The sequence below is a fragment of the Lissotriton helveticus genome, chromosome 6, assembly GCF_964261635.1.
Source record: "Lissotriton helveticus chromosome 6, aLisHel1.1, whole genome shotgun sequence".
NCBI lineage: Eukaryota > Metazoa > Chordata > Amphibia > Caudata > Salamandridae > Lissotriton > Lissotriton helveticus.
This window is the reverse complement of record NC_136067.1, coordinates 1,089,922,551-1,089,943,541: the sequence shown is the minus strand read 5'-3', so window position 1 is coordinate 1,089,943,541 and position 20,991 is coordinate 1,089,922,551. Positions and strand designations below refer to the sequence as shown.

General features: G+C 41.8%; 1 protein-coding gene across 2 annotated transcripts in view; it reads left to right on the top strand.

The window, feature by feature from the left end:
- The window catches only part of RGS7 (regulator of G protein signaling 7), a 1,941,513-nt gene that overhangs the window by 568,540 nt on the left and 1,351,982 nt on the right, over positions 1-20,991 (top strand). For both annotated transcript variants that reach the window (XM_078646934.1, XM_078646935.1), the window contains exon 3: positions 2,443-2,539. In XM_078646934.1, the coding sequence (XP_078503060.1) occupies positions 2,443-2,539 (97 nt within the window). The remainder of the gene's footprint in view (positions 1-2,442; positions 2,540-20,991) is intronic.

The following is a 20,991-nucleotide window of genomic DNA, read 5'->3' as shown; positions in this document are numbered from 1 at the left end:
ACAGGCTCCTAGAAACTAATGCTGCCCCCACTGCTACAAAGCCACCCCCCCCCCCTCTTCCAGCCTCCCGCGAAAATGCCAGATGCTCGCTACTGAATGTGGGGATAATCTATTCCATAAGTGCAATTTGTCGCCATTTGCACGTTATTGTTTCTGTTGCTTTCTCTAGATACAAAAAACATATCCTGACTACAGTATGGCCGGCCAAACCCACCTTACCTGCTCTTCTCTTTTCTGACCGCATTACTGTACATTCTTCTTGGGTTCTCATTTAAGCTAGAAAACTAAACCTAGGGTAATATCCAAATGTAGTAATAACTTAACTACATTCTCCTACTCCAGGATTTGGAAAGTTACTTAATAACTTTTTGGGGTGGGGCTTGTGTGCCACCAAACAATTGATAACATTGCATCAATTTACATACTATTAAAAAGGCCTGGGAATGCAGCACAAAACTATGCAGCACCGCACAAGTGCTCCAGAACACATTAGTAAATTTAGGCCTTTCTTTCCAACTTCAAACTAAAAACAAATGACTCTCAGGAACTGCCAGGTAGGATTACAATCTGTGCATAATATTTTCACACAGTGGTTATTGAAGCTGTGACTCTTTTTTGCATTGCATGTCTTGTGGGGAGAAAAATCAGCTAGCACTTCTCAGGTGCATGTTTTACGCACTATCAACTTCTAACAGGCCGATCACGATCTCGCTTGGAAAGCCTTCTGTATGACTCAGATCCGGGGGACTTTCCTAGCGCATCAGTAAGGTGACGGACTCGGTTTGCTCGGACTCCCATTGAACTCTATGGGAGCCTGTATACTGAATGCGTACACAGCCCCCCAATAGCAAAAAGGGGTGAGTAGGGAAAAGCGTACACCTTGTGGCAGGCACCCCATGGTGCCCACCACACTGTGCATGCATGGAAAGGTGGATCCATGGGTACCCCCGGGACCAACTGGGACAGTCCCGGGTGAAGGGGGGGCCGGCTACAGCCCCCCGAAGTCCGATTCCCACTACTGTTTCATCTCGTTAATACCGAGTCGATACGGGTGTTCGAATCGTGCATCATACTTGCTAGTTCGGAAGACGGCTCCATTGTGCGGTACAATTTGGCTACAAACGAGTTGGACTGACAGGATCGGGTTCGGAAACAATTCCCAGCGACGTGGTCGAGATCTAAACATCGTACTTGGTGGATCGGGGCGGAGGAAGATTCAGTTGGAAACATAGGCTCAGAATCGGATTTGCGTGTTCTGGAACCCGTCTGTAGGCCTTCCTAACGAGATCATAATTGGCCCCTAAAATCTTTTTTATTTGCTTGAAGTTAGGTTGGAGTTTGAACTTCAGTTATATACAAGCATAAATTCCCACATTTTTATAAGTTTTCGGAGCAAAACCTCACAATTTTGAAGTGCAAGCTATGAGTTTTTCAGTGTTTAACAGGGTCACAACGAGCTGAAAAGCTCACCTTGAATTTACCTGTGTGCCTGTGGCGTGATACTGTGACTCGTGAATTGGGCGGCATTTCAGCAACTCCAGGTGACTTTTCTCTGCTCTCCACTACATCTGCTCTCTACTGATGAAGGGCTAAACCCAGAAACACGTGTCTAGCAATAACAGCCCTACCAGCACCAACTTTGGTGATAAAACTAGAGCAACTTTGAAGTAAGCGTACAGCATTTACCAGAATGCAATGGGGTGAACAATGCTGGGATGAGAGGTAGTTTGCTCCTTGCCCCCATGTTGTTTAAACAGGGTCACATTTCACTGAATTTAAGAAATTGTATGCCGAAATAAGACAGTTGTAAAAGTTCCAAAGTTATAGACTATGCTTCAAAACAAATTTTAGTAAGGAGCTATCTGCCACCTGCAAATTGTGAACACTTTTCTTGTTGCTAGAACTACTGCTGAGCACAACCATCTTCGCACTGCATTTAATTGAGCTACATAGGCCAGATAATCAACAAAATGCACCGGCGCAAAAATTGGGCTGCACACCGCTATTTGCATATGCGCAGCAACATTTCTGTCAGTTATTAGTATAATAATCAATTTGTTTTCATGTCTATTGTTGTCTGATTAATACAGATGCTCACTTTACAGCTTTTCTGAGTTGCTGCACACTTTATTAAGTTATTCCTTAACTGAGCGTACGTCACATCGTCATAAAATGCAGGGACTCAACAGACGGCGAGGGAAAATAACATTTTTAATTTTCCCTCATTGTCTGTCGAATCCCCCTAACCGCGCCTCACTGCCCTACCACTCTTACCTGCACAAGCCGCACCTAGATAAGGGAATGGGTTTATTGATTGGATTCCACTTTTTGTTGCATTGTAATCACTTCATTTGTCTTTTTTGGGCTAAAGAGGAAGGTTCTGTTTTGCTACTTTTCCTTTGTTTCTGATTCACATTGATATTTTTCCTTGTTTGTTTGCAGATGGAAGACATAATATCACGCATGCAAGATGAGAAAAATGGAATTCCAATTCGTACTGTCAAAAGCTTTCTTTCCAAGATTCCCAGTGTCTTTTCTGGTAAGCAACAAGCGTTTCATTTCTTAGGGATGAGGGAACTGTAAAATGGGATATGACGTGTGGTGCAAGTCATGTGTATGCATGGTCATCTTGACAGATTTACAACCAGGTAGCCAGCATTTTCTCTCCAGATGTATTTTCTAATCACATGGTTAGTATTTTCTAATCAATTGGTTAATTTACATTTTTTTTTATAAACACTAGTGATTTGGTATAAAGAACCTAATGGCCACATGCATCATTGTTGCCGTTTGCGATTTCTTAATTGCGAAAATTAAGGAATCGCAATTATGAAATCGCAAACGGCTATGCATCAAGAAATCGCAATTTTTTTGCGATTTCTCAAATTTCCTTAATTGCGCTTCACAATTTGCGAATCGCAATTAAGGAATCCCTTCCCATTGATTCCTATCGGCCTAGAGGCCCATAGGAATGAATGGGAAGCCATTCTCATTTTGCGATTCGCAATTAAGGAATCGTAAAATGAGAATGCTATTTCAAGGGTGCAGGGGGGCCCAAAGGACCCCCTCTGCACCCCTAAAATTTCACTTTAAGAACATTTTTCACACACACATGCCCCAAGGGCATGTGTGTGTGTAAAATGAAACTTTGAAAAATGCACTTTTGTGCATTTTTCAAAGTTTTCGCAAATTACCATGAAGGTGAACTTCATGGTAATTTACCTCTCCCTATTTGCGAATTCTCAATTTCTAAAGTGTGATGCATTGCATATAAGAAATCGCAAATTGCGATTTCTTAAATGCAATCACAATTTAAGAAATCGCAACATATTTGCGATTCCTTAAATTGCGAAAAAATCAAAAAACATGATGCATCCCTAAAAAGGAAATTCCATTGCAAACGGCCGAATTTTGCGATTCGCACCGTTTGCGAATGCAATTTACCTTGATGCATGTGCCCTAAGAGATTTCGGGAATGGCTTATGAAATATCTTATGCGAAGTAACATGAGCTTTGGCCTACCCAGACCAGAAATGATAGTCGTGGCCAAAAAACACACAGTGACTAGTTTCTTAAATTTTTTTCCCATGTTGAATCGAGTTGTATTTTGTTTTCTGCAGACGCCATTCTGTTTACGTGCTGTTAAATTGCTTTGTAATAACAGAATGGGCTCGCATAGAGTTACATAAAGCAGCTTATCATCGCCTGTTTGTGATTTGTTTTCAGCGTTCTCACTCCCTGTAGTGTGCTTTGTCTTTCAACTACTGCTACTGCTGGGATATGTGCGTGTTTTTTGTCTGATGAGTACCAAGGTGATGTGTGCTCTTTTGTGCTACTTTGAATGGGATGAATGGCTATATTATCTAGACGGTAGAAGAAGACATGTTTAGGAAAAGGCGAGTCGCGCAACCAGCATGGTATGAGCAACAATAACAATTTTTTAAAAAAAAGTGTTTTACTATAATGTTTTTCTGTATAGCAGTCGACTCATGTTAAGTTTCTTATTTGTAGACGACTCTACCAAGCTGTGGTTTGCGGTTCACTGACTAAATGCACTAATTTATGTGGCAGTGGAGTATCAAATGATGTGGCTGAGTTGACTAAAATATTCCGCAAGAAAAGACAAATTAGATGGCATAAAAGAGTTCTGTGGCAGAGTTATCTCACTTGTTTTTGACTTTTTAACTAATATTAATACTGTCTGGGCAAAGGTTGAACCTCATTATTAAATGTTCAAGATGTGAACGCAGCCTCAGCAATGAAATGATGATTAGTTAACCTTTGCAAAGGGTTTAACAGTGTGTGACACCACGTACATTGCATTTTTTGTGGCTTGTGATCTGTTTAAGTTTCAAACTATATTTTGGGTTGAAATGTATAAATTATGCAGCTGTTGGTGAATTGTGTGGCACTGTCAGTGAATTCATATTGCGGGGAAAACCTTTGCCAGGTAATCGCAGTAGAGAGAGGGTTATAGTTTGGAGGGATAAAACTTACTATTCCCACTGCAGTCTGTGCAACAGTATGGAAAGTGTTGGATTTCAGAGGGGTGAAATTTACTATTGTCACTCAAACAGCAAGGAAAGTGTAAAATTGCAAAGAGGTTCATTTTACTATTTCTACTGCAGTCTAAAAAAGAATAGGGAAAGTACTTCAATTCAAACACATTACATATATAAGTAACACCATGAATGTAAAAAAAAAAAACTCGTAATATAACATTAACGTAAAGAAATACACATAGGTAATAAAAAATAAAAATATTAACAAATCTACTTACACATTGACTGTTCATTAAAATAATTAATTATGAATTATTAAATAACTACTATTCAATTATTAATTAATCATCTTCCCACCATTCCCCTACAACAATAGCAATCTGCACCTGAAATATAACTTAAAAAAACAAAGTATTCCATATTTTTTTAAATAAATTAAATAATTAATATACAGGTAATAAATGTGTTAATTAATTATTACTTATTGAACTTCCTAGCCTAGACTTCTACAAGCCTGGCAGCCTGCAACTAAAATATACATTAAATAATTATATATTCCATAATTAAAAATATTTCAAGTTCAATCAAATATACAATTTACAAATAATTATGAATTAATGTATTGATTATTAATTAAATAACACCCCATCTTACACCACTACAAAACTAGGATTCTGCAGCTAAAATATCAGCACAATAGATCAGTATTACATATTCAACATAATTAAAATGATTTAATTTATTAATTTAAATTATTAACAAATAATGAATAATTATTACTTAAGGTCCCACCCTCGACCCATACATACATAGCAGCCCCATTAAAATATAAATAAAATGAAATAAATAAGTCTTCCATAAACTACAGAATTAAAATCAATTTAATAAATACTTACACATATTTAATTGTTAAATAATTATTATTAGCTTCCCACCCTATATTCTTTCAAATCTCACAGCCCAAAAGTAACATATAATGGAAAGAAATCAATATTACATAAATTACCTAAAATTATTAACCATATAATTAAATACAATGTAATAATATTTCATAATTATTATTAACTAATTAAATTCCCACCCTATACTGCTATAAACCCAAAAACCCCATACAAAACTTGAAATTACTTTAGAAAAATGTAATTAATAATTCTAAACGATTTAGAGTTACAAGGTATATTTAAGAAAATAAACTTCATATAATTAATTGTAACAAAATTAATATATCAACTAAAACACATTCAAGTACTTTAAGAAGTATATTTTTAACCACTATATTATTGAAAACGATATTAAAAACATCAATATTATTTAAAACAATGTTACTTATCTAAACAAAATGATATTCTTGTCAATTATATGTTTGCATCATGATATTTGTGTATCACGTTATTTATTTTCTGATATTTTTGCCGTCCAATATTTTTAAATCAATATTTTGTCCAAACACCCCTTGCTACAGATGGACACTGCTGTGATGATGGTCATATCTACAGCATGGTCAGAATAGTAGCACACCTTCCCGTAAAATATATGATTAAAATGTATTGTCTCAAAGTCGGTGCCTTCTTCAATTGGGGACCTGATAGTCTCTGCCTGAGTGCTTGTTCATATGCATTCGGACTGGCCAGTCTGGTCCTAAAGTGCCCCTGCTTCTAACAGAGAGGGATTCCACCCTATATTATATAGTGTATTTTCTGATTCCATGAAAATTACGCTCTGCGGGGGGTAATTTCCTGAAGGCTATAAAAAGTGGTTACATTTTTGGGGATTATTAGTTTCTCATTTTCACCTTCTGTAGCACAAAATGTCTTTCTGCAGTGCATACCATTTAAAGTATGGATGGTTGCATTGTTGTGGCTATGAAATATTATATAGAAGGAGACCTCACGATCTTTTCCCTCATGTCATTTTGGTGATCTGTATTGTGAGGTTTTCTATGGAGACTTCGACCAGGATGTTTTAAGCCTTGTGTACATTGAGGGCCAAGTTCACACAGGGAACTGTAACATTGCACTTGTAGAATAAACAGAGACAATTTCGACACCACTGGTCAAGTAGGGGTTACTGGGATATAACCATAGTGATTGGGGCTTGTTACCACTGATGGCCCAGGCATAACCTACTATGGCACTGCACATTGAGTACCAAATACACAATTTCCTAACTTGACTCTCAGGGTAGTGAGGGCAGGTAGTCAAAGAACAGACTGCATTTGTTTCAGAAATGATGGCCCTCACAACGGGTAGGGACAATGCTGGCTTCAAGTGAAGCACTTAAAACATGAATACAGTGAAGGGTGAAGGTATTTGTACTAAGGAGCCATGAGCCTTCTTGAGTAGTATTCGGAAGAGACAAAAGTGGCAGGCCCTGAATAGCAGATTCCCTCTACTTAACCACATTTGCTGAATCATGTCCCCTTTCCACTATCAACCCAAAGGGCAGTGCTCTGGAAGATATAGTCATCAGACCATTGCTGACAAGGTCATTTATCCATTTCTAAACAGCTCTGTCTCTATCACCTACAATTCATTTTCTGAGGTCCACCTACTAGCTTAGAAATCAAGCAAAACACTTCCACTGCCCTGGGAGGATGTTCCTCAAGCGTGTTTCATCAGGGGTACCCAACAAAGATCCTACTAGTCTATGTAGCCACACACTCACAATCAATATGGAGTCCTGCTACTACTCACCAATCATACAAAATGCACACTGGAATTTCAGTGCTCAGTTTGAGCATTATACTCAAGCTAGAACCTTTAGGCCCCATACTCATCCATGAACCGAAAAAGTGTGTGATCATTGCTATCAATCTGTAAAATGGCACGCTTCCACAACTGCTTAAATATGTATGACCCAGAACATGAACAGTAGTCCTATGTCCTTGACGACTAGAGAGTATGCTTGGTGCATCCCTCCAAGCCACAGAGCTAGGCTCTGGGTCTCAGGAACAGAAAGCAGCCGTGGACGGTAGTAGGAGTTCCTGCAGGGCGGTGACGTGGGGAGGGGGAGGGGCAGGGTGGGGGGTAGTAATGTATGGATTACGGAGTTTAACAGGTAAGTAAACATATAAATAAATAAAATGAATTTCGTTGCGCGCACTGCATCGCATTTGGTGATGCAGTGCACGTAACAAAATTTGTTTTATTTATTTATATGTTTACTTACCTGTTAAACTCCGTAATTCATACATTACTACCCCCCACCCTGCCCCTCCCACTCCCCACGTCACAGCCCTGCAGGAACTCCTACTACCGACAGCGGCAGCCAGAAAGAAAAGCCTACGTCTCAGGGGCTGGTTATAATGTCATGTAGAAACTAAACCACTGACTCCTAGTCGGATTCGGTTACGACTGACTCGCAATCTGCGGTTCCGCTCAACCAATTATGACATTCCCGAACACCGTTCAGAAGGACTCCCATTGACTTCAATAGGAGCCTGTGTTCTGACCGACAACACAGGCTCCTATGGGGAAAATGAATGGGTGTTTGCGGAAAACCTTGCACCCTGTAGTGGGCACCCCATGGTGCCTGCCACACTGTGCATGGTTTTACAGGGGGGTCCCTTGGGTAGCCCCAGGTACCCCAACCTGAGACCTCAGGATGAAAGGGGGGCCTGCTAGGGGCACCCAAAGTCAGTTTCTCACAGCCTTTTTGTGTCAGACTGTCCGACTCGGGAAGGCTGTCAGAATCTGACACAGTAATCGGTCAGTCGGAAATGCTGTCCGTTGAGCTCTACGAATCGTCTCTGACCAACTCGGATTCTCCGAATACCGGTTGAAACCGATTCGGAATGACGGTTCCCCTTTCGACGGCAAACATCTCAATCGGTCAGTTGGAATTGTTTCCAACCGAATCGGGCAGATGAGTTCTGACGTGGTCTTTGGGAATCCATTTGTCACTCGGAGGCTTTCCAACCTACTTCGTAATGATTCACTTAGTGTGCACACATGATTGCTGTTTGGACTGGGCCAAATAAAAATCAGGATTTACACCTCACAAGCCAGCAAAAAATATGTCTACAAACCTTGATTGCTGTAAATCCTAATAAATATCTTGTTGTGAAATGCATATTAAATAATCATGTGTTTCAATTGAAAATAAACTGTACAGAAAGCAAATCAGGAAAATGTGCGGAAACTTCAGTTTATAAAATAATCTTTTTCATCTACTCAATGCTTTTCTATGAAGTGCTATATTTATATTTAATCGTAAGCACAAATTCTAAGCAAATGTATGTGAGTGTGTGCATCTAATAGGTATGTAGAGAGATTGCATATTCAATTTAAAAGTAGTTACCTGATCCTGTGTTAGGAACGTAGTGCTCCCAAATGTACATATGTAGCATATTAGGAATGACCCCAGCAGTTGCAAAAAATAAAAAAAAAGTGACCCCAGAAGTTCCTGAACTTCCTGTGGCAGGCTGTTAATTTTCCGTATCACTGTCTGCCACATTTTTGCCAAGAGAGGTGTCAGGTAATAAATTAATACAATTTTGTCAGTTTCCTTAACCGAGGCATTGCAGGGCAGGCATTTTTGCGTAGGGCAGCGCAACAAGACATCTTGATGCCTGCCCTATGCCAAAGTAAAAGGGCAGGAATGGACCGTATTTAAGCATTACGGTGCATTCCTGTCCTTTCTGCCTGCACTGGTGCTGTTGTGGCAGCCTAGCGCAAACAAAGACATCCGTACACCATGGTGCAAGGGTGGCTCTGTTGCAAGCAGGATTGTTTTAATGTAGGAAGGGGAACCTTCCTGCACAAAAACAATCCTGTGAAGTAATTTCCACTTTTAAGAAAATATGAAAAGAGGAAAAAATTAGGAGAAATAAACATATTTCTCCTTGTTAAGCCTCACCTCAGGAGGTGTACCGATTTGACACTTCCCCAGGTTTATATCACTTTGTAAATCTGCGGCAGCGTCAAATTCCATAGGTGTTGCCTGGGAAAACCCACTGCAAAACCCATGGAACGCCTCCCGGCTGCAGAGTAAGGCAGTGCAGTGATTTGCACTGTGTTGCCTTATTTATGATTTATGAGGCCGCTCAAAAGCACACAGGGTGGCTTTGTGTGGCTTCATAAATCTTTATGAGAGCCCTGTGTGATGCATGTACCTCTTCACATGGTGCAAACGTGATTCAGGGCTCTTATGAATAAGTCCCTATATTCTTTATCTTTTGTGTAAAATTACGTCTTGATTCACACACTATTTCCCACAAGGTTCAAGTTGTATATTTAGCCAGACTTCCAAAACAGGGTGCAAGTAAACCTTGGGAATATTTTTTTTTGTGCAATTTTGTATACCACAATCTCGACCCAAAGGTATTGGAATACTTTACATGAGCACCAGTTACATTACAACACGTTCATATTTTTGCAGGCAGGGGGAGATTAGGTGATTTCTCCAGAATCACACCATGTTCAGTCGAGGCCAAGACTCGAATCTGGTTCCAGAGTCCCAATTTTAGCACCTGTGCCCATTTGCAACATTTCTACTCTGCGAATAAGATATGTTCCACTTTGGTTGGATAGTATACATTGAGCATTATTCCTTTAAAATGCATTTTATAATGTCATATCCCAGTATAAGCCTACATATTTGCTGTACATCAGAACAATACTGTTTTATTAATTTCTCATCTCACTGAGGCAGGTACAGAAACATGTCTCTACAAATCTACACTGCTTCAATTCTTAGGGAGTAGTTTGTTGTGAAATATTTATACTCTTTGAATTTAGATGTCAAATAATACAGGCTGAACAGGCAAGTATGTAGACAAGTCAAAGGCCTTTCTTTACATGTCTTTGTAAATCGGCTCCAAAACGTCCAGTTCCCTAGTAACAAAAGATCAAACAGAATACAATTGCCTTTCCATTTGTTTTAACCCTTTCGCCGTGGCGCAAATTCCGCCATGGCGTGAATTCCGCCGCGGCACGTAGGGGCTAGGGGGCGGGCGCGGCGCTTCGGTGCTCATAATGGCACCATGCTGTCATGAGTCATGGGCGGCGTGTGCTCTTTACCGCGTGGTGCCGTCATGACCCTGCCCGCTCATTAATTCGCCCGCACGGCGGGAAATTAGTGTCGCGTGGGCGGAGCGGCAGAGGCATGACGGCACCACGCCGTCATGAGCACACGCCGCCGTGACTCATGATGGCGCGGTGCCGTCATGAGCACCCAACGGGTTAATTTTATGTGAATATTCCCTGAATATTCAGATTGTATTCCCATTGTAGATGGTTTTTAGGCTAATTCACAAAGGCATATGAGAATGCATAAATTTGTACTTCAGGAGTACCACTATTATGCGCACAAAAAAAACTTTGTGGATAGTCCCCTTATTACCCTGCCCAATATTCTGTTATACAAATTCTCCTATCTTTCATTAACTGAGCACTAACTCTGAGAAAAAGAATGAAAAACGTTCCATATGACCTGTGAATACGTAAAAAGGATTCGCATACCTTAATATTATTTGCCTTTTGTAAAGCGCTCAGCTACCCATCGGGTTTCCCGGCACTAAGCACTACAGTGGTGTCACGGAAGGCACTACCATTAAAAGAGTCATGTTTTTAAGAGTTTGCGGAACTACATTAATGAGGTACAATACCTCATATGCCGATGCAAGGCATTCCACAGACCTTACAATCAAATTATAAACCATGAGCAAATGCACTGGTTATCTTGAAAATCTGGTAGCATCTGGGCGCTAATGCTTTAGGCAGATTTATTATTCAATGCTTATTATTTTTCTCAAGTTATATGCAAATTATGTATTCAATCGTGAATTATAAGGAATAAAGGGGCATATTACCAACAACTAGCTATAATTATCGCTAAGTTGGCTTAGCGGGAATATTTCTATCGCCGCCCTTCACCTGTTTTTATCGCTGAGATACCTTGCTATTAGCAAGGTTTATCTCAGGAGCGATAAAAAACAGGCGAAATGCGTGAATATCGCTGTCAATACAGCGATATTCAGGCATTACCGTGACAATGCTCTTAGCCATGTTATCCACCTCCCATTGGATAACATGGCTAAGAACTGCTCTGGGCAGGCGTTAGCTTTTGGAGATATTCGCGCTTAGCGCGAATATTTCCAAAACTACGCCTGTGTTGATCATAGGCGATAGCGATTGCAGCGACTGTTTTCAGTCGCTGACATTTTGGCACGCCCACTTTGCATGTCATTAGCGATAATTATCGCTGACAAGCAAAGTGGGCCCCAAAATGCCCGCTATCGCCTACAAGCTGTCGCTAACTGGTGTTAGCGACAGCTTGGTAATAGGGCGATAAAATTATTGCCGCATTAGCGGGAAAAAGTCCCGCTAAAGCGGCGATAATGGCCCTTGGTAATATGCCCCAAAATACGGCCCAAATGTACCTAAAAAGAGCATTGTGCGTAGCCTCGCGTTAGAGCAGAGGTCTTCAATCTGTGGGGCGCGACCCCCAGGGGGGTCGTGGAGTCTTTGGAAGGGGGTCGCAGATTCTCTCAGAACATGCAGTTCCTGCCGTTGGGCTGATTGAGGGTGCTCACGGCGGAGGCCTAATTTACACCGAGGGGTGAAAAAAACATCAAAACCTCATTAACAAGTAAAAGGTCTTTAAAATACCTGTCAAGTACTCGGGTGTGGCTGTGTGTGTGTCCATGAAGCTGTTTCAGCCGGGCTCACATACACGAGCTGGGTGGGGGGGGTGCTGGGGGAGCAGGCTGTAGTGTAGCCCTTTGAGTTCAATGGACGTTGCGCGCCTGGAGCTGTGGGTCCCGTGACACGTCCCAGAAATCATTGGTTCAAGTCCCAGGAGCCCTCATACCTGGCGCCTGTGTGGGAGAAATGTGTCTGGGAGTCTGTTCTTCTTGGTGAGATGTTGTTACAGCCTATCTGTCCCCTCCACCACCCCCCCCCCACCCCCAGCAGGGAGGCACAGAGATGCCCTCCCATGAGCGGGAAAGAAGAAGGAAGAAGATGCAGAGATACTGACCCCCCCATGAGAAAGGCACAGAAAAGGTGGGTGGATGAATGATGGGTGGATGGATGGATGGATGAAAGGATGAAGGATGGATGGATGTGTGAAAAGGTGGGTGGATGAATGATGAGGGGATGGATGAAAGGGTGGATGGATGGAAGGATGAAAGGGTAGATGGATGAAGGATGGATGTATGGATGGATTAAAGGTTGCATGGATGGATGTGTGAAAAGGTGGGGGGATGAATGATGGGTGGATGAAAGGGTAGGTGGATGGATGTATGGATGAAAGGGTGGATGGATGAAGGATGGATGTATGGATGGAAGGATAAATGGGTGGATGGATGAAGGATAGATGTATGGATGGAAGGATAAAAGGGTGGATGGATGAATGGAAGGATGAAAGGGTAGATGGATGAAGGATGGATGTATGGATGGATAAAAGGTTGCATGGATGAATGATGCATGTATGGATGTGTGAAAAGGTGGGGGATGAATGATGGGTGGATGGATGAAAGGGTGGGTGGATGTATGGATGAAAGGGTGGATGGGTGAAGGATGGGTGTATGGATGGGAGGATGAAAGGGTGGATGGATGAATTGATGGATAAAAGGTTGCATGGATGAATGATGGATGGATGTGTGAAAAGGTGGGTGGATGAATGATGGGTGGATGGATGGAAGGGTGTATGGATGAAGGATGGATGTATGGATGGAAGGATGAAAGGGTGGATGGATGGATGTGTGAAAGTGTGAGTGGATGAATGATGGATGGATGGATGTGATGAGGTCTAACAGGTGCATTTATGGTTGTCAAAAGTTGATGATGAGGAGTACCAGTTTCTAGAAACTTTTGTCGGAAGGGGGTCCTTACGCCTAAAAAGGTTTTACAAGGGGGTCTCGGCATCAAAAAGTTTGAAGACCTCTGCGTTAGAGCATTGGGCCTCCACACAGCCATGGGACTCTTTGGTGACCTGTAATGGCCGTCGATGCTAGTGCGTGTGGCCTCAGCATTCAGTCAATCGAGAAAAAAGCCATAACGTGCACCACGCCGATCAATGCAAAATGCCGTCCATATAGGAAAATAGGAGCGTGTTGAAAATCCTTCTCTCAAGAGACGTCTCGCAGCGTTGATAGCAATGCCGGGATCAAGTTGCTCTGCAGTGATAATGACACCCCAAATAGAAAGCATATTTAATCTTGATAACATTATTCAAAGGCAAGTGATTATTAAGAAGCAGGCTAATGCGCGGGCGCTGCGAGCAGATACTAATATGTTCGGAGGAGTAATTGCAGGAATTTCGAAGCAAGATGTATGAATCACCACGCGCACGGACCACGCCGTGTATTTTTACATTTCCAGATAGGCGGCTCAAAGCACACATTCATATCGCGCGGAGCTGAATGCGAACCGACTCCAAGATTACCAGCGTGACGCAGGCTGAGCAGGGGCAATAAATAGCCTGCTTCTGACGAGGTGAGCAGCGCGGGAAAGTCCGTGAATCATATCACGCTTTCCATCAGGAAAACAAAACAGCACGGTAATGCGAGAGTGGGTGTGGAAAGGCGGCTCTTTCAAACACTCCTTGCTGGAGTGTCCAGCACACGTATAGATGCCAACGTCAGTAAGGGGCCTTCAGGAAGTGCTTAATTTCTGCAGGTGGGGCATCACTCTAGACCCACACCAAGAATGATAAAGTCAAAACAGGTGACTGAAGGTAGAATAGAATAATAGGAAAACGTGATAAGTTGATAAGGATGAAAAAGAACCTGCAAGAGTGAGATAAAGAGGTAGGAGGTGGGGGGGAGGGGGGCGGAAGAAAGTGGCATGGAGTGGAATCAAAAGTAGGGAGGCATGATATTTGGTGACACCTCATTCGGTGTCGTTCGCAAAGGGATCCTAAAGAAATCGTGGACTTATTTGCTTACTTAAAAACGAACACACAAAATTATGAAGTACTGTAGCAGGTTGGGTAGCAGCTGTTGTTCCTAGATTTGCCCTTTGGTACCCTGGAACTGTCATTGCATCAGTGGCGGCTGGTGAACTTTTAAAGTGGTGTGAAACACATTCGTACACCGAGCTACAGGACCCCTTCCCAGTAGTGTTCCAGTAGTATGGAGGGAGCTTCGACCAGAGAAATGTGGAAGGGTAAAAATGGGCAATAGGACACCGTTAATGGTGGCAGGAAAAGGGTTATAATGGTCCATTGTTAAAGAGGACAGTGTGCCACAATGAAAAAAAGGTAGTGTGCGCTCAAATAACGGTAGAAACTGAAAGAACTGAACGGGATTCATAACATGTGGACAAAGGTAGAGAGAGAGAGAGAGAGAACTCAGTATAAAAAAGCGAAAGCATTATAGTGAAGAGAAACAACAACCAAAAAATAGACAGCAAAGAGTGAAAGAAAGAGAAAGGGGGGGTCACTGAAATAAAGACAAAAATTCATAAGAGAGATGAGCGATATGAAGGAGTGGACAGAAAGGGACACAGGGGAAAAACAAGATGGAGAGAGTGGCGTGAGAAAAGATAACTAAAGGGAGTTATGGAAGGGAGCACGGAGAATGACACAACTAACCTGACTCCACTTACTGGAGTATCATCATGTTCAAGTGTGCCATACACATGTTCTCTGGTAAAGAACAAAACGACCAGGGAGCATACCATTGGAGTTGCAATAATGCCGAGATGGGGAACAGCCTTTACGACGCGGCTGTTACACCGCGTGCCGTTACAACACGTTTTTTTCAACGCAAGTCGTTACCACGACTTGCGCTGGAGGGCGCTGCAGGACAAGGAATTTTTTAATTTACTATCCAACACCTTCCCTACTGTACGTAGGCTGGTGTTAGAATAGTAAATTAAAAAATTCCTAAGTCCGCACCCCTGCAACGCAAGTCGTGGTAATGACTTGCGTTGAAAAAACCACGTTGTAACGGCACGCGGTGTAAAAGCATGCGTTGTAAAGCCGTACAACCTGCTGAGATAGCTAGCCCTGAACCCTTGGTGCCGGTCCGACTGGTTAATAAGATTGAACAGGACTTAACTTGCCAGTCAACCAAAAAAAAAAGGCTGAGGGGAATCTACATGTCAGAGTGAGACCACACAAAGGTTGTGTAGTCAAGGTCTGGGAAGAAGCAAGAGGCTTTACGTAGGAGCATGGGATTAGAAAGAACATGCTACAGTTTAAATATTTCTATAAGATATACCCTACGCGCTGCCCAACTTCATAACGCACCAGCCCATACATTAAAGGCACTTTTTGTGGTTTGTTAAACCTTTGGCTGGTGTTATATCGAAGGATCCCCACCCCTTTCTTAACTGGGCCTCTCCACAGATCACACATTTTAATATTCCCTTTCCTCCACTCCTACATGTCAAAGGTCTCCAAAACAATAAGACATGGTTGGCATGCGGTTCTCAAAACGTCATCTCCTTATCTCCTGGCAATTATACCTTGGGCTGAGTTTGTCCTCTTTCCTCGTAACTATAATTATCTAAGGGTGTATTTGCCGAAGTCTCTATTTTCATTTGATGTAAGTTTACTGTGTGAGTACATTGTATAGGTGAGACAGGAGAGTAGGCAGGCCTACACCCAACCGAACCAATCTAGCCAAGTAGCAGTCCGAAATCTGCTATGAACAGTAATGCTTCTGAAGCAGCATGTTTGCATTTGTCACTCAGCAAATTACATAAAAAGCACTGTTTATTTATAGTACAATCGACTCTATAGCTTGGACGTCGCTGACTGTTGTGATATTTTACTTACTGGTGTCCACTCCGGCCTGTCCTTGCAAACCCCAGGGCTTATACCTTCCCCTAGCAGGCTTTCAGATTGCACACACACACACATTTAAACATGCACTCACTCGTACAAGCATACCTAGATACACAGCCCCAGGCACATACAAAGTCATTCACACAGACATACACGCACTCGCTGCACACCGATGTTCAACGCAAGTCGTTACAACGACTTGCGTTGGGTGTGCTGGATAGTGAATAGTTTAATTTACTATTCCAACTCCAGTCCTCGTGGATAGTAGGGAAGGTGTTGGATAGTAAATTAAACTATTACCTATCCTAGAGCGCCCCCCAGCGCAATTCGTTGTAATGACTTGCGTTGAAAAACCTGCGTTGTAAAGGCATTGTGTTAAAAAAGTTGCGTCGTAAAGGATGTTTCCCGCTGCACACAGATAAAAACACACTCGTACAAATTTGGAGGCTGAGAAACACGAAACGTATTTGCTCCTTTATCTGCACCTCACGGCGGGCCCTTGTTTCAAGACTCCTTTGTCTTCTAACTTCTGCTAACAGCACAACAGAGGCAAGCCCACGAGCTTCCACCGAGTCAGAAGCTGGAATAGAGTAGGGGGTACCGAGGTACACAATATATCTCTATCTGACTTCTGATAGTTCAAAAGGGCGCATGATTGGCAAACCCTGAAGCGCCATTATATGGCATGGTGCGCTGCCTGACCCTAGTGCAGCATGTCTCCCTCCTTATGGGTAAATTCCTCGTTTAACTTCTGCCATCAACCACCACTGAGACCCTGTTTAACGTCCGGCTTTGGCCTCCCCCCCTGACTACCTAGTCTACCCCCCCAAGATACCTGGGGCCCTGTCTTGTGTAATTGTAAATACAAACTGTACATACATGTCCTCTATCCATCATATTTCCAGCACTGTATGAATACTATGTGATGCTTAGCCTTTTGTATAACTCTATGACTCCTGTAAAGCGCTCTGATTCCCTAACGGGTCAAGTTCACTCTCTATAAAACACTAAATAAATAAAAATTAAAATGTCAGGTATACATTATGACTGGGCTATAGCAGCCCCGACTGACACATGCGCAATACAGCCAGTGAGTCCCTCACCTGCTGGCAATGCAGTATTACAGCTTTAACATGCAAATAAGGGATCCATGAGATCATTTGTTTTCATGTAAAATATGTACATTCTAAGCTATTAACCCCTTCGCCGCGGGGCTAATTCTCCCGCGGCGCTGGGGGAGAGGGGGGCGCGCAGCGCCACAGTGCTTGTGACGAGCTCAGCTCGCCACGCTGCACGATGGCGCTGTGCCCATGCCCGTTTTTTAGAACGCTCAGCACCGCGGGGGAATTAGCCCCACGTGTGAGCGCCGCGCGTCATGACGAGCTCTGCTCGTCATCAGCACACGGCCACCGTGCCTCATGATGAGCTGAGCTCGTCATGAGTACGCAAGGAGTTAAAGACCGAGCCAGGTGGTGGGTCAGCCTCTTGGCGCCCCGTATGGAGGAGCTGCTGCTGAGTTGCTTCTCTTGATCACAGGTAATGAAAGGTAGAGGATGCAACCAAAAATGGTACTTAAAGAGCCACCCACATTTAACTACGGATGTTTCAACAAATAGAAAGCTGTTGATGGTTAAATGATGGTGGTGTCGCTACCAAGGCCCCTAAGTCCTGGGGAGCCTCAACTATCGTACCAGTGTTCAAAAAAGGAGATAGAAGTAATGTAGCTTGCTACAGGCCAATTTCACTGATTAACTCTGTCGCCAAGGTTGTTCGTGGGATCATCCTAAATAGGTTATCAACCTGGGCCAAAAACAACAATGTTATGTCGCCAGCACAATATGGCTTCAGACCAGGACATTCCACAATAACACAATGCCTGAACTTATACCTAATTAGTGGCAAATATACACTGGCCAGAAATGGTATACTCAATATGGCCTTTATGGACCTTTCATCGGCATTCGATTGTGTCGACAGAAATAAACTCTTGGATGTCTTGCTGAAAATGGGGGTTGAAAAAAATCTAATCAACTTCTTGGCCGATCTTCATAGTGACACACAAGCAAATGTGCGATACACTAAAGACCTAAAAGTGACCAAAGACTTTAAAATAAATCGAGGGGTCCGACAGGGCTGTATTTTAGCGCCTTTTCTTTTTAATTTATATATAAATGATTTAGAGGAGCATCTTTTAGGAACGAACACGGATTACCCATATATAGGTAAAAGGGGTGTCCCCGTCCTCCTCTATGCTGACGACGCCGTCCTCATTTCAAGAACTGCACTTTGCCTCCAAACTTTATTGGATTCCTTTTTTCATTTTATGAACTCTCGAGGCCTCTCTATTAACAACGCCAAATCATTCATCATGAAGGTAGGATATGGGCCCAAGAAGACTTACCCTTTATCTGTTAATGGGGAAAAAATACCCTACTCGACATCTTTTTCCTACCTTGGCGTATTGTTCGACAGTAAACTTACATGGGGACCAGCATTAAAGAAAAAGAGAGGAGACTTGATAAGAACTAACGCGGCAATAACTGACTTTGCTCGCAAAATGGGCAACACACCTGTGGTTGCGTTAATTAAATTATATCAAGCCAAGAGCATATCAGTTGCCTGCTATGGGAGTGACCTCTGGGGTATTTACCAGTGCCCGACCTAACAATCACAGAAAATAATTTTTTAAAACAAATCTTATGTTTACCGAAAAGCACGGCCAACTTTTCTATCCACGAGGAACTGGGCATGTTACACTTAGAGGATAAAATTGCAGTAAACCCCGTCCTGTGCTGGCTAAATAGTTGGCTGAACAATGAAATACCTCTCACTCAGAACATTCTATCTGAAGCTCTCACATGGGATGGGAAATTAAAAATACCCTGGATAAAGTACATTCGTGACTGTCTTCAAAACCTGGGCAGGCTGGACCTCTTCCTAGCACCACAGTCAGTAACAAAGCATGATGTAACATCTGTAAAGACTACTTTTCTAATGAACCGTCAGTTGGCGAGGGAAGAGACTGAATTAAAGAAGGGCAGTGTGTTGAATCATACTTTATGTAAAACATGTATTCAAATAGAGCCATATTTATCCTGGGCCATCTCTAGATATGAGCGCTTTTTAATGACTAGATTTCGTTTTGACCTTTTTCATTTGCTGCTAGCTGTGCCCAGTGGAGCCCACAGGGGGCAAGTGCTGCCAGCTTGCGGCTGCGACAATTTGTCTCCGCAAGATCTGGCACACTTTTTATTCATATGCCCATACTATACCGTACCTCGAAAAATGTTTTTAAAACCTCTTCTTAAAAAATTGAATTTCGTGCAAATAAGGCCTGCACTAATTTATCTTAAAATGCTGCACTGTGAAAGCACTTTATATGTAATCAATTTTTTAAAAACAGCCCTGAGATTTAGGAAAAGTATGGAAGGATAACTAGTGTCTTAATGAATCGCACTGCCACATTTGGATGAGTAGTGATAGGGTACATCGCAATTTATTGTCTTATATCTAACTGTTTTTAAATGATGAACCGTTCATATATGTGTTATCTTTCTCTTTTTATGTACTTTTATGACTGATTTTATCTTCAGTCGAATAAAGAAGTTTTGAATTGAATTGAATTGATGGTGGTGTCACTTCTTGTGCTGCATGCTTTTCAGTGAACTGGTAACAATATTCGTAAAAGCTACATGCAGTTTAGAATATATTTTTCTTTCACCCTTAACATAGATTTAGTACATTAATTTGTGACAGATTGTTTGCCTTTTCAGTCTGGTGAGTTATGTGTGTAATACATGTAAATACCAAATTGATTCTATAAACCAAAAATGTATTTATATAAGAGTAACAACAATCAAACAGCATCAAAAAAAGAAATTGGCTTCCCTGAGGAACAGAAAACACAAAAAACGAAGCAAAGCCAAGTGTTAATATACATTAATAATAATAATAATAATCTTTATTCGGTTTTTTAGCAGCGCAAAACCATAAAAGTTATCAAAACATACAAAAATACACAAGTATTAAAAAGCAGATATTACGTAAGATCAGATTGTTTACAAATTGTGTAGATAGTAAGCCAGTCAAAGGTTGCTCCTATGCCTCATAATACTCTTTAAAAAATTCAGTACATGATAACAGACACATTCAGATTCAAGCAACTGTAGTGCTAGCATAGCTGGGCGACATTGTCTGTAGCCCCATCTTTTTAGTAGCGGGGTTATCCAAATTTTTCCAAATACATTAAGCAAAAAGGCATTTCAGAAACATTTTGTACATTCCTTTCTAACTCTATCCATTCCAGGTTCAGCTCTCATAAAACATGAACAATGCCCCCAATCAATTTGTTAAAATTGCCGCTGAGACAATGTGCAGCTACATCACAAACATTTCAACAGTTAGACTCCTAAGGATTATCATAAAAAATGTCAACAAAGGTCAAGAAAAACTAGACATAAGCAAATTAAATAATCTAATGATTATTCATCACCACAACATATTATGTTCTTTGGTTTGTAGTTTTATGCTGCACAAACATGTAGCAAGGGTGTTAAAGTGTTTTATATAAACACCAGATTATAATTATGGAACAGAGTGGTTATGTAGTAGTTTATACACATGCACCTCCAAACAATCTATTCAGAAACTGCAGGTAGTACAACACGCCGCTGCCAGAATTGTTTTGAACCTCCCTCGATAATCTTAGGCACTAAAAGGTCTACACTGGCTGCTAGTGCATTAAAGGGCC